The sequence below is a fragment of the Mytilus trossulus genome, chromosome 1 (assembly GCF_036588685.1).
Source record: "Mytilus trossulus isolate FHL-02 chromosome 1, PNRI_Mtr1.1.1.hap1, whole genome shotgun sequence".
In the NCBI taxonomy this organism is placed as follows: domain Eukaryota; kingdom Metazoa; phylum Mollusca; class Bivalvia; order Mytilida; family Mytilidae; genus Mytilus; species Mytilus trossulus.
In genome coordinates this window covers 31,013,787-31,028,756 of record NC_086373.1, presented here as the reverse complement: position 1 = coordinate 31,028,756, position 14,970 = coordinate 31,013,787, and the positions used below count along the sequence as shown (strand labels likewise).

Below are 14,970 nucleotides of genomic sequence, written 5' to 3'. Positions count from 1 at the left end.
ATGATAAGTAAAATCTGAGTAATATTTGTTGAACATCCATGATTGTGATAACATTGATTTCTAAATTGATAAACATCCTGAATTTAGGTTTTCAAACAAACTACATAATTCTAGCAAATAAAATGTAAAGCAGCAGGGAGTCCACTAGTCTTAAAAAATAATGAAACCCCTGAGGGACCACATGGTTTCTTGTTAGATGTCAAGGTCATTACATATTTTGATTGTTTTATAAATAAGAATGATTAGAAAACACCTAGATAAATAATTACTTTCCTAAAATAACAGAACTTAAGAAAAACGAATAGAATTGCATTCATACAAATAGAGTATGATTGACTATGTCTTTTACAGAGCCTGATTCGAGTTTGAGAGTAGATGGTTTTGTTGTTGACAATACGGCCATGGCAGATAACTCTGCCAAGTTCTACTGGAACTGGGATATGGACCTCAATAATAATCTTCAGTCAGGTCTTAATGGAAAGTTCAGAGGATTTAAGGTAAGGTTCAACAGAGCCAATTGCTTTATTTTGTGTGAGTTAAATATAAAATTTAGAGATTATAAAAATACACTGTCACACTTTGAACCTTAACTTAAGGTAGCCAATAAGCTTATAAAAGATTTGGTTATATGTAACATTTATAAGGATTTGTAAGGCTAAACATTGTGAATTTCTGCCTTATTCATTTATTGAATTTATATAACTGAAATTTTCTACCTGATTACATGTTAAAGTAGTCATTAAAGTTTATTGATTTGACTGTTATAAAAATATGAAGTCTTTGAAATGATGCTCTATGGCTGTGGTAGATGACTTATAGGTTATATTAAATTTGACATTTCGTTACAATATTAAATTAACTTTCTTTAAGATACAATATTGGGTTAAAGACAAGAAGAAGGTGACCTTTAGAGAAGATGAGGTTTTAGAGAAAGATTTAAAGTCTAGATATGGATCAAGAAAAAAACGGTCTGTCACAGAACTAATGTACACTGTGCAAGATTTACTACCATATACATATATGGAGGCACAGATTTGTGTAATGAACACCCATTATGTCAGTGGACCAAGTCCTATTGTGTCATTTGTTACTGCAAGGGGAGGTAAGTTTCTCTCAGGTTTTCTATAAAGGGAGGTAATAGAGGTTGTCATTAATCATATTGCCATTGACAATCTGTGTCCTTTTCATTGGAAGGGAGTTATCTATATAATTTTTTCATATGTATCCAATTCAATTTTATAAAATGTATTTTTCTTCAGTTCAACATAAGACTGTAATATTAAAGGAATTGTTCTCACTTATCCATGAACTTCATACAATGATAGAAAACATTTTGAGCATAACAGTGATAAAGTCGAAATTTAATTAATATTTTTTATTCTGCTTTTTCAGTCCCAGGACCTGTGGAAAAATTGCGTGCCTTAGTTGTTGGTAGTAATTTTGTAGAGCTGACTTGGAACAAACCAGAACTTTTGAACTCTCCTATAGATGTTATAACCAACTCATACCTACAGGGATACGATGTGGGATTTCAGACAGGTAAATTATCAATTCACATTTTTAGAATCTGAAGGACTATTGGTAATCTCATTGTAAGAACACTAAAAAGAAAATAACAATTCGTCATTGGTTGAATTTCTATGTTCACAAGTTTTAACCAATCACAAAGTTTTGGTGTACGCTTCTGAAAATATTACCCAGATTGCATTAGATTCTGAAACAGTGAATTTAAGAATGAAGTATTTCAGAGGTCAAATTGCAAGTAAGGCCACTGGAAGTCACTACCCAGTTCATCTTGTGTTGTAAAAGGTTGCCAAAGAAAAATATTGTGTAAAACATGCTTTCAGTTCAGATCCACACATTTCAGATAGTAAGAGGGGTCTCATTGAGGGGGTTCCGATCTCAGATCCCGCTTACTGTTTTGTCAGATTCCCGTATCCCGCTTACTCTATGTTCGTAAGCAATTCTCAAATTTTTGTCATTTCGGGTCCCGCTAGACCTCATTTCACATTTTCACTACACTTTAATTTGACTTTCATGTGTCACACTAACAAAAAATCGGCAATCCCGCGTCACAATGAGACCCACAGTAAGGAGTATAGTCAGTATACAGTCAATGAAATGTTCTATTAGTATTCTTTACATCAAGGTCATTTGGTCTCTGGTGGTAAAGAAGTCTCATTGGCAATCATACCACATAAAGACAAAAATAGGATTAAGGAAATTAGTAAATTAATAAATTTAATGCAATTTTGAAAATATTACTCCTTGAAGTCATCATAAAATACCATATTTTTGTGATAATCATAGAAAGAAAGAGAAGTTGAAATTTGACAGCTTCATTGCATTTAAATTCAAGTAAACATTTTTTTTTGTAGTGGCAGGATTAGATCTTGGTAAAATGCAGGAAATGGATCCACAGATAGTTGATCCTCGTCGTAACACAACAGTTCTAAATGGTCTGACTGCTAACCAGAAATACAGGATTCATATGTGGGGAAGAACTGAAAATGGACGTGGTGAAGCTTCATTTGTTGAGCTATCAACTGCTAAAACTTCAAGCATGAGTAAGCTCAACTTTTAGTGTTTTAAATTTGAAATTTGAAAATTTTATGAAATGCCCTATGGTAATAAATTCAAAAATTTTAATTACTTTAAATTTCAGGAATTTTAAGTTTTTAGTGCAAGAAAAACAATGGTGCGAGTATTATATAAGCTCAAATTAAATTCTGTTATCATTATTTATTTGCAGCAATTTATGAAAGCACATATGCTTTAAATATGAATGGGTAATGTAAACTTATTTACCCTTTAGACTGCTATTTACAGGCTTACATGACCAGGAAATCTGACACAGATTACATAAATGTTAGGCCTTTGGTAAAACTGTAATAAATAAAACTAAATGTTGTTTGTTTTGTAGGTGTACCTCCATTTTCTATCATCAACGTTAATTCTACATTCTTCAATGTTACCTGGACCACCATTGCAAACAAGAAATACGGGACTGTTGCTTTTGTTGAATACCGTAAAGATGGTATGATTTGGTTTTTTTTAATTACTAATATGTTATTGAATAGAATCAAAATTTAAGATTTTGAAGATGAGTGAATTAAAGTATGAATAATACGATATATTACTTCTCATATAAAAAATACTTTGAATGTTTTAGGGGTGAAGAATACACAGTAGTATTTAAACATTCAAGTTTGTGGTAACATTGCAATCCAATAAATTAAAGAAATGTTTTCAAATTGTTTTTTCATTTATTGATTTTTCGAAAAGATTTTAAAAATATATTACCAGGTTAAATCTTTTAACTGAGGGTTAGATAAAAATGTATAATAGGGAGATGTAAACCTTGATGCAAAAAATGGGGAAGGACTGTAAGAATTATATTACTGATAATCAGTTTTGATGAGTTTTTGAAACTCAAGTTGGTAGGAAAAGAAGAATATGTTGTATCAAACTAACAAAGACCCATCAAATCTAGTAATACACAGGGAATCATACATAAAGACATAACTATTCCTGGGTTAAAATTTTAACAGAGGTCTGCGGCGTGGATAGATCTGAATAATTAAATCAAGGATTTAACAAAGTGTTTAATTTAACCATAGAATGAACAGTAGAAAACAACCTATGGTTAAATTAAAATCAAGGGTAATGATATTCATCCCTATTAATTTTTTTTTAGCAAATCCTATAGCTTTCTATTACATCTATAAGCATGTTCTCATAAAAATTTCAAATAATTTTTAAGTTGCTTGTCTTCTTATAAGTATAGGGACTTACAGGTTGTATGGTTTTAATTTTTTGTATTAACTTTTAGGTGTTGCTGATTGGCAACAGTCACCACAGGAAGTTTCTAAGAGCTGGATAGGAATAGCAAATCTCCAGTCCGGAACATCATATGAAATGCGTCTGTCCGTCACTAATGGTGGAAATACAGCCTCAAGTGAAATAGAAGTAGTAGAAACCAAAGGAATACGTAAGTATGCAGTGGTTGATCCAGAACTTTTTGTAAGGAGGGAGGGGGCCTCTAATCCAGTCACGCTTCAGTGATTTCCTATATAATCAACCAAATTTTCCCCACAAAAGGGGGGCCGGGCTACACTGGATCTGCCTATGGTATTTTGGTGGGATTAAATGGTCAGATGACATACTGTTCTATGGAATGTTTTTGACAATTTTGTGATCATGATTACATGGCTAATCTCACCTCGGTAAATCAATATTAAAGAGTAGAAACTCAAAAATAACATCAAGCTAACAGGTTTGGTCATAGAAAATTACACCCTGTGAAAGTTTTATTTTTTTCATTTTCTAAAAATGAAGTCAGTTTTCTATTTCTAATGCACAAACAATGTGTATCACATAATTTATCTATTTACAAAATGAATACTACTGTATGTGATTTATCTACCTAATTGATAGTCATTTGAAGGGGGCTTTCTTCCTCCTTATGTCAGTAAATTAGATGTATAGCATAGGGCTGAAAAAACAAGAAACCAAGCATATAGATATAGTTGCATGTACTCTTAACGGCACATAATAGAACATTGATGTTGAAAATAATCTATGATGAACTGTCATTGGCTACTAAATCATGTTATAGAATGTTTAATGAAAAAAGTCAAATCACAAAAATACTGAACTCTGAGGAAAATCTAAATGGAAAGTCCCTAATCAAATGGAAAAATCAAATGATAAAAACACATCAAACAAATACACAACAACTGTCAATAAACCCAATCATCCTTGAAATGCTATTTATAATAGAATTTTGTTAAATTCTTTTTCTTTCTTTTAATAGCTGCGGCATTCAGCTTGGGAGCCAACTTTGGATGGTTTATAGGACTGATAATATCAATACTGCTGATTATAGCACTGGCTGTACTTATCTATCTAATGTACAAAAGACGACCTGAACCACAAAAACAAAGACCATACACAGGTATGTATTGAAAAGTTGTTATATTCAAGATGATAGGGTAAATTTTATAAGTTAGTTAAGATTGAAAAATTAAAAGTTACCATAAGATTAAAACCTTATGATACACGAAAGCGAAATTTATTCTTCAACTATTTTTCATTTTTGATGAAAGTAATGAACAACCTTTCTAAATTTCTGTGTGCACTTGTTTCTAGTAAGCTGGTCATGCGCTGGTCATGTAAACGGCATACGCCTATTCGTGCGAGAAACAAGTGGAACGGCTTATATACCATCAAATCTAACATGGCTGCCCAAGGACCATTACTACCAACTATAATAGGTTATGGCCTATTCCAGCTGTTTGAGGACAATGAAGAAGGAAAATTGCAACTATATCTTTCACAGACTGAATTGTGATATTTTTCTTAAACGTTCACAACTTTAACAAAAACGTTCTCAAGAGCGAGAAAGCATTTATACGCTGATAAATTATTAACAATTAACAACAGGATAAATATGATAATAACAATTACAATAAATAATTTATTTATAAAGGGTGACTACAATTAGTTACTAAATACGAAATATTTTATTAAAGATAGCTCAATTATGAACAAATACTTATCTTCCTTGAAACCTCAGCAATTCTAGTACAGTATATAAATACAAATGTTAGTTTGTTTAGTTAGGTTTTATGCCGTTTTAAGCGCATTTTGGCTGTATCACGATGATTTACAATAGTTTTAAATGCACAAATTCGGTTCTTACAACAATTGGACATGTTTTTCGCCGCTTAGCCGGTGAAATCAAACCATTTCGAGCAGCGTAAGCCGAGCATGCGCAATGCTGAATTTTTTTACAAACAAGTGTCATGCTGGTTTGCCAACTGCTAACGGCGTAAGCCGTTTGCTAGAACCAAGTCCCATCTATATCTACATAGTAAAATGCAAACATTTAGTAAGACACATTAAAGATTGGTTATCTTAAGTAATTAACACACATAGATTTGTTATCAAAAAAATTGAAGCACAAGAAATTTTAAATGTTTTTTTACTGTTTGTTATATTTTAGCTCCACCCAGAAGGAGAGCCAATGATGGTTATGGTGATGATAGAAGGTATGTATTTGATTGGTCAGTTTGTGTAAGTTTGTGGGTCACCGATTGTCTTGCTTTTATTGTTGAATATACATGTATATACCTTATATTGTTATAGATATGTTTAAACCCAGCAAATATAATTTCGGTGTAGTGTTTCACATGTATATCAGATATCAGAAACTGGTTTTACCCTGTTAATACTTTTTATTCTAGAAACGGAAAGTTGGAAAAAGAATAATTCTGAATTAAATCATTCTTCTGTTTGGTTTCATAGAGCATTGGGTTCAAAAAATTTGATTGCCATTTTAATATTTACCTTATCTTTTCATGATCAAAAAGGTAGATTTAACATTAGATATAAAATTCTCTTCTTTTTAATGAATTTGTGTTGTGTTAATTTGTTAATTTTTGAATTTTAACTGTTCTCTTTTTGCTGTTACCCTATTTGCCATCCATTTTAATTCTTGATCCAGTCAATCTGTAGTTCTGATATACATGTAAGGTGTTTGCTTATTTTGTTAATACCAGTTAATAATGCATCAATGTTGGATTAGGTAAAAACAAGTTAATATCTATTTAATATTTTTTTATATGAGTTTATCTTAAACATATGACGTGGATTCCATTTTTAATGAAAAATTACAACATTTTTGATATGATAAGAAGTTTAGGACTTTGCATAAAAACATTAAATTAACACTATACTTAACTAGAATAGAAAAACAAATATTTTTAAAATCACAGTTTTGATTCTTTTTTTGTTGTTTACATTTGATATAACAGCTACTATGGGTACTGATAACCTCTTAAAAAATTCAAAATTCAAATCTTAAGAGGAAAATTAAATATCTTAAAAGCAGTTTTCTAGCAATATCATAGAAAAAGGAATAGAAAAGAGCAATTGAAAAAAGAATACTTAGAAACCGTCTCTCTTTTACACCCTTGTCTTTATTTTTCGCTAATTATGATTTGAGTGTTTGGTAATTTCAGGGATGTTAAATATTCTCCAACACCAAGACGGGGGTCTACAAGGTTATCAACTGCCTCTAGATCTGCTACTTGCTTTGCTTTGGTTTTTCTGAATGCTTTTTTAAGTTGCCTCTTTCAGATACAATTATTTCTGCAAATAGAGCTATTTTTGCTAAAAAAAAAACCAAGTTGTTTTTCCTTTGAAAGGCTGTTGGCTGTTCTCAGAAATTCACATTTTAGATATTTCATCTCATTGCAAGGCTTGGTGGCTTTATTTAGTGAAATGATCAAATGCATGTTCAGAAATTTTTTTGCCATGATTTATCTTGGAAATGAATGCCTATATTTAAAATGAAGGGTCATGTGTTGAGGTTTGAAGGAACTTTGTTGATATTTATTTTTCTTATTGTTTTAAATCATTTTAGGTGTCTTCACCAAAAATCGCGGCCTTGGTGATTACAAACACCCCAAAACTTAATACAATTGAGAAACTGGTTCACTGGAGGTGAATTTCCTACATTTTGATTGAAAACCTTAATTAAAAGCAGGCGTTTTCCCATTAGGAACTTTTAAATTTATTGTAACAACAATCCAGTAGCACACACCTTCATTCGCTGTCTATATTTTTCAGTTGAAATGGTGTTCAAAAGGTTGAATTTCCTTACATGATTTCTTGATAGGGATATATAATGAGTTTTCAGAGAAGCTACTGGAATGAAGAATCTTCATGGTGAAATTAAAGTTAATATATCTTCGAAAGTTGTAGGGACTTAAATCATGATTTGGTCTTTCTATCACAACAGACTGCAGTCATTTTGCATTTAAATTATCATAAGAACTACCTGTCGCTCAGGCTTTCTATGTAGTGTTTTGTAGAATTTTGTATGCCTTTTGGTTCTTTTTTTTTGCCATGGCTTTTTCAGGTTTTTGGACTTATAAGTTGGAATGTCCCTTTGGTATGTGTTGCCTTTCTTGGTTTTTGACATAACTGAGTGCAAGTTATAACTAGATAAATACCTGTCTTTAATTGGTGGTTATTGATTGTTTAGTTCCCTAAGGACACAATGTATTTATCACTATTTGTTCAGTAATGATTGATCTTTTGTTGATATTTGTTATATTAGCTTTGATTTATAAAGATAAGCAAGAAAAATATAAGAACTTACAAAGTAGCATTCAGATAAAAGTAATAATCTATCATTTCATGATAATTGAAATTAGAAAAAATCATTGTAGAAAGAGGCATCTTGAGCATATTGTGCATGTATTGAGAGATAGTTTCTGGGAAAAGGGTTAAACTGGTACTCTGCTCTTTCTGCATGATCTGAAGAATGAGACTTTTCACGCTTATCATGTTCAGCACTGCTTTATTCATAGTAAAATGATAGTTTAGCCATGTTACTTTATATAGTGATAGTTATTATCATTTTCAATATTTTATATCTTTTATTAATTACTTACAAATGGATAATCAGAAGGTTTGTTTAATTTTATTTGAAATTTTTTTTGTTTTGTTGTGAAATTGTTAATTTTTAAAGGTGTTTTAAATGGTTTTTTCTTTGCAATAGTTTAAATGTTTTTAATTAAATTTGGTTGATATTTTATGAGAAATTTACTTTAATTGTGCCATTCTGTATACAGTGGGACATGAATTGTATTTAAAAGACTACTAAACACATGCACAGGTTTATTATTCAAACATAACCAAAGAGCTTGAAAGACAGACTCTTTATGGCAGAAATAAGATGTTTATTGAAATTTCCACTGTATACCAATGGCATATTTTGTTACTGTTACGAGTACTGTTAATAACATTGAATCTTACCATACTACCTCTGCTTATATCATTATCAGTGTTCTCAGGATGGTTCCATTTTATCACAAACCTAAAAATCAAATGCTTAATATAATGAATAACACAATAACAAAATTTAATTTTCAAAAAAACAATAGCCAAAAATAAAAAAAATAAATAAATGATTTATTTTTTAAATTTTTTTTCTATTTAATTTTATTTAAGAAGAAAATTTGAAATGATCAAACTTTATAAAAACGTGAGTGCTTAAGTTTTGTGACAAAATGGACCACAATTTCATCTTTATCACTCTTAATCATAAAAAAGCACAACTGTCTTGTTTCTCATGTTTGTGTTTCAATTTTGCACTACATCATAAATCTGCTACAGCTTTAAATTCAGTATATCTTCAGAAATATTGGAACTGGCTTTTTGTCTTTATTATCATGACTTTTTGTGAAACAGACGTATGAAAATCTATGAAGAGCAAAAATCACAAATAAGAAAATATTTGATTTTATTTTTCATACTGTGCATTTTAAACAGGCTTTGTCCTTTCACAAAACCATTTTATTAATATGTTTTACCAAATTGCAGTTTAAACCGATTGACTGGAACAAATTGGTATCTCACGAGGAAAAAGCCTTTGAAAGAATTTAAAAAGATTTAAAAATTAAATTAAAAAATGTTAAGGATGAACAATGTTTCAGTTCTTTTTCAAGCATAGCATGAACAGATGAAAAAGTATTTGAATATGTTCAAATAATTAAGCAAATTGTTTACAAGTTTACTTTTCAGTGAACTTTGAGACTGTTTGAAATAATTGACAACATTTTTTGTTTCACAATTCACATTTTGTATTTGTCCTTCATTTTTTACTGTGACTCTCTGTATCTTTATCTATTCATATTTCTTTTTTAAACATCAGAGGCTGAATGAATAAAAAAATGATTCAAGAATTGCTCTGTTTTGGCTTTAAAAGAGAAAAAGTTCTTTTGATGTTCATTATCAAAATATTAAATTGAATGCTATTTTGTTTATGCAAAAGTTATTTGTAACTGTTCTTTACAAAATTGGTGACATTAAAAAGTTAAAAGCTAGTGAGAATTTGTTCATGAATAGGAATATTCTTTTGCCAGACTATTTACAACTGAAATTAATCTGTGAAAAGTTTATCAAAATAACGGTCTTTGCTTGTACATAACCACCCTATATGTGTGTAATTGTGTTTTCACGCAGCTTATTGCTCTATACTAATGCTTTATATAGAACCCTTCTAGGCAGTTGTAATGTTATTTTATACCAAAAATATTTAAGGGAATTCTGCATGCTAAAAATGTATAAATAAATTGACTTGCACGTACATGTTAAATGTTTGAATGCATGCAGATTATTTGTTTAATTTATGAATTTTGTAAGATAAAACTCGTTTTAATGTGTTGGGAAGGGAATTAGATGTTTTTTTTTCCAGAATTGCCAAACATGAGCAAAAAAGTAGAACTAACTGAAACACATATATTATTGGTAGATTTACACATTTTAACATTAGAAAAAAGCTCACTAACATTGGTTTAAGAGCCTATTTATCTGTTGAGCTTTAGCCAATGATATTCATTGAAATCAATTTTATTTGTTTAACTGTACTTTCAATTATGATTTTAACAGAAATGTATTTAAAACTGCAAACAAATATTGAAAAAAATCATATAAATTTGGCAAATTCTAGGCCATATGTTTAAAGGTAGAAATAATTGATTTATTAAGCCTTTTACTTTTGTACCATTCTTATATTATTGTGAATTGTGAAATATGATTAGGAATCTCAATATACATCAAGGGAAATGGCAAAAAAATGTCATCAAGCAGAAAATCACTTGTAGCGGAACCCTTCAAATCTAAGGAATCTCTAATTTACTGTTCTTTTAATGTATTGGATTATTGTTTTACTTAAATTTACAAAATTGAAAAGTCTTCTCTCCAAAAGTATGAAGTAACATAAAAGAAAATAACATTACAATTGCCTTGTGTTGTTTGTACACAACATACAGCATGTTTGCACATTTCTTCCTCTTGCTTTACTAACTAATCATCTCTGTGCTAAGATTCATTATGTGTTATTTTACAGTACTCAGGACATTGTCCATAAGAGTTCAGGTTCTTTGAACAAAGGATACGACAATTATCATTACAGTGACAGAGACTACCATGATGATGATGGGGGATTCAACAGGGATGACGACTATGATCGACGCAGGGACGATGATTACGACAAGAAGGGATACGAAGGGGACAGATATGATGATTATGATAAACGTTACGATAATGATGATTATGATCGACGTGATGATGATTATGATCGACGCGATGACGATTATGACAGGAGGAGGGACGATGATTATGACAGGAAGCGAGATGATGATTATGATGACAGAGGGCGATATGACGATAGAGACCGACGTTATGATGATGACTATGAGGATGATAAGAGACGGTACAGCGACCACAGTGATAAGGACCGCTATGGAGATGATGATAAAGATTATGAGCCTTACTCACGACGACCAGATTACGACAGGACACCAAGCTACGACAACAGACCACCAAGTTACGGGGAGGAGGTAGATATCAGGGAGCCAAATAAGTTTGACGCTGATGGTTACCCCATTGATACTACGCCACAAACCCCCAAAACTGCTGCAACATCTAGTTTTGTATAAATCGGAAGACATTTCTCACTAAGAAACTATATTCAAACCATTATGCATAGAGTCCATATAGGTGGTTATAAGATTTTTGTTTGTTTTATATTTTCCTTCCATTTCTTGTTGATATAAACTTTGATCAAATTTGATTATGTCATTAATTGAATATAATAAGTTAATTTTGTATTTCATTTGTGCCACTTGTGAGTAACGGTACTACATCTTTTAGCAAATCATCTTGTTTTGATTGTTGAAAATGAGATTTAATTTTTAAGTGCTGATCAAGTGACACAAAATGGCTTCCATAATTTGTACAAATAAAGCATGAGTTAATATTTCACTCATAGATGAAAACATGTACTACACAAAAAAGGAAAGCAGTATCTGAATACAAAAGCATTTATTTTTGAATATTTTATAAGCGGGATATTTCAAACTTACAATTATTTGTTAAAAAATCTTTACAATGCAAAAGAAATGTTAATGTTATTTAAGGATTTTCATCAACAACAAATTGGAAAATACAATTGAAAACCGACCACCGATAAGGTCACAGTTTCTATATCAATGGAAATACATTTTGATAGTAGATTTTTAATAATGAAAGCTATGCAAATTTCCCTGGTACCTTCAAAATTGTTTTTCATACATAGGAAAATAAAAAAAAAGCATTCTAGAAAAATTGCAGGAGTAGAGTATATGTTGCTTCTGCCTTTCCAGTCAAAACGTTAAAAAATTGTATATTTTTATTGTGGTCATGAAAGACACTGAAAGTCCTGGATGAAAAAAAGAAGCATGTTTCTCTTCATTCTTCTATGTACATAGTATATTACAAGTGTTGTGATAATTTTGAGGTTGTTACATTTCATGTGCCATAAAAAAAACTTTTGTTTATGCTTTTTACATATTTTGGAAAAAGATTTTATCATTCAAATGGTTGTAAATGTAAATTGTTCAGGTGTCTCTCATTTAAATATTTATTTAATTTGAATTTCATTTTGAAAGTTTGAAGGACAAGATATCTTCCTAAATTGGTTGTGGAGTTTTAGATGAAATTGATCACAAGAATCCACTTAAAGTCTCCTAAGTTTTTAACATTATTGTGTCATTATAAATCCTTTATTTTTCTTGAATTTTTGCAGTTTGAATATCTGTTTCTTTCCTGTAGTTGATACTCTTGAAATTATAAGCATAATTATTCATTGAAATACTCTTCTATTTTCTGTTGTTTTGAGATTATGGAATTTTTTGACAATTCCAATAAAAAAATATTCATTAGAACTAAATCCAATAGAGATAGATATGCATTGGTATCTGAGATTTTTTAATATTTTATCAAATTCCAAATAAGATATTTATTGGTACCTTTGAGATTATTGACTATTGTACCAAATTCCAATTTAGATAAATTGATATCTTTGAGATTATTGACTATTTTACCAAATTCTGATTAAGATATGCATTGGTATCTTTGAGATTATGGAATATTTTACTAAATTCCATTCAAGTTACTCATAATTAGTATCTTTGAGATTATGAAATACATTACAGCACCCTATTTTGATTAAGATATCATTGGTATTTGAGATTATCGATATCTATTCCTGAGATTATATCTGTTAAATCTTATTTGAAAATACTGAGTATTGTAAAACATTTTATGATATTGTACTTACTGTTTAATGATTTTGTTTATAACTATGAGATTTGTTTACCTTCAATTTACATTTTCATATATGTCAAGAAATTCATTAAGTTTGAATCTCATTGGTATTGGGGGGATTTTTTTTTTTTATCAAAACAGCTTCTAATCTATTTATATATAAATGTATATAGTTGCCAATTAGACTAAAAGTTGTTATTAACATTCAAGTAAAACAAATGTTTGAAATCTCGATTGTAATTACAAATACTTGTCATATTCTTTTCTCAACAGCTTTAAAAAAATCATTTAAACAAATAATAATCAAACTGTTCACTTTTCATATCATAGAGGTAAAATGAATAGCACTTAGCAGCATTTGTAAATATAGAAACATTTCATTTGAACATATCTAGATATTGGAGCTTATTCAAGTGTTATTGAACATATCAAAGAAGTGACAAGGATTTTATATGTATTTAAATCATTTATAAATTTTATATTCATCTTTTTAAATTTTTTATCTTTGCTTTTGATTGATTTGGCAGAAACATCTGAAGAATCTTATTTTTTTTTTTACATTTTTAGTCAGTAAGAATGTCATTCATTAAAGCAACTCCTCAACTTATTTCACATGTTTTGAATACTACTTTATTGAATTTTAAAAAATCTATCTAAAAAATGCAATCTCAGACCTAATTTTTTTTACATTATTTTGTCCTTGTGAATTTTTGATTTATTCCGTGAAAACTATTTGTACCATTACTATTGTAACGTATTGACACTGAAATCATTTTGTATTTTTACATACATTACTATTTTGTCTTATTAAATGTTAAATGTTATTGAATCTATGAAATTATCATTTTTAATCACTTTAAGAGGATAAAATGCAATAGTGTTATTAGCATGTAATAAACGAAATCAGAGATTTTATATTAAGAAATTTAGTAAAACTGAAAAATGCAATATTTTTTTCCATGTGTCATGATGACATTTATTTTTTTATTTTTTCTGCATTATCTAAAGATAAATCAATATCCAACTGAGATTATATTCTTTAAAAACAAAGTTATCAGAAATAAAACTAATACACAAATCAGATCCCTGATGACTTGTTTTACTAGTATGATTGTTTTTGATAAGATTTTAATTTTCTTAAAACAGTTGTTTATCAATTTACTGATTATTATGTATATACACATATCTAGATTTTTTAAATGTATTTTATCATATGCATCAATCTTTGAGCATTTATTTACATTCCAATGAAAGAGTCTGATGTTCTGATCATTATTGTACATACTCTCTTTAATATACTTTACATTCCATATGAACATATCATTTTACAAATATTTTATACCAAATCATTGATAATTATACTTGTACATAACTAGATCTGAGATTTTACCAATAAAACCTTATATTCATAAATGTTTTATTCTTTTCTTCTGTAATGTTTAAAAATTAGAAATACATGAAAAATTTACATGGGCAAACAGACATCAAAGATTCAAGCCAGCTTAGAGAAATAACCATTCCAGATGGTTCTAATGTCCATACAGCTCTCATTTAGAGGCTCTTGAACAGCTGGGAGGCCAAAATCAATTGAACTTAGAAACAACTACACACCAAAATCCATAATACAAATCAAATCTGTTTATGTCTGCATGGGAAAGAAACTTGAAAAAAATGCATTTTACTTAGATAGCATTTACTCTGTGTTATGATACCCAATTTTGCTGAAAGAGCAAATATTTGCCCAAATTTTAAAACTATACATGAACTCTATGAGCCAAATGAAGACCATAAACATTTGTCTTGAGA

At 29.6% G+C, this 14,970-nt stretch overlaps 1 protein-coding gene across 4 annotated transcripts in view; it reads left to right on the top strand.

Annotated features, from left to right (window-relative positions):
* The window catches only part of LOC134721355 (neuroglian-like), a 28,376-nt gene extending 13,799 nt beyond the window's left edge, over window positions 1–14,577 (top strand). Inside the window, exons 15-24 of one of the 4 annotated variants that reach the window (XM_063584299.1) lie at window positions 352–497; window positions 871–1,102; window positions 1,393–1,539; window positions 2,379–2,567; window positions 2,924–3,037; window positions 3,833–3,991; window positions 4,817–4,957; window positions 6,008–6,053; window positions 7,026–7,067; window positions 10,925–14,577. In XM_063584299.1, the coding sequence (XP_063440369.1) occupies window positions 352–497; window positions 871–1,102; window positions 1,393–1,539; window positions 2,379–2,567; window positions 2,924–3,037; window positions 3,833–3,991; window positions 4,817–4,957; window positions 6,008–6,053; window positions 7,026–7,067; window positions 10,925–11,516 (1,808 nt within the window). In that variant the 3' untranslated portion in view covers window positions 11,517–14,577. The remainder of the gene's footprint in view (window positions 1–351; window positions 498–870; window positions 1,103–1,392; window positions 1,540–2,378; window positions 2,568–2,923; window positions 3,038–3,832; window positions 3,992–4,816; window positions 4,958–6,007; window positions 6,054–7,025; window positions 7,068–10,924) is intronic. The other 3 variants (XM_063584317.1, XM_063584326.1, XM_063584308.1) reach the window with 3 other exon arrangements.
* Window positions 14,578–14,970: the final 393 nt, after the last annotated feature.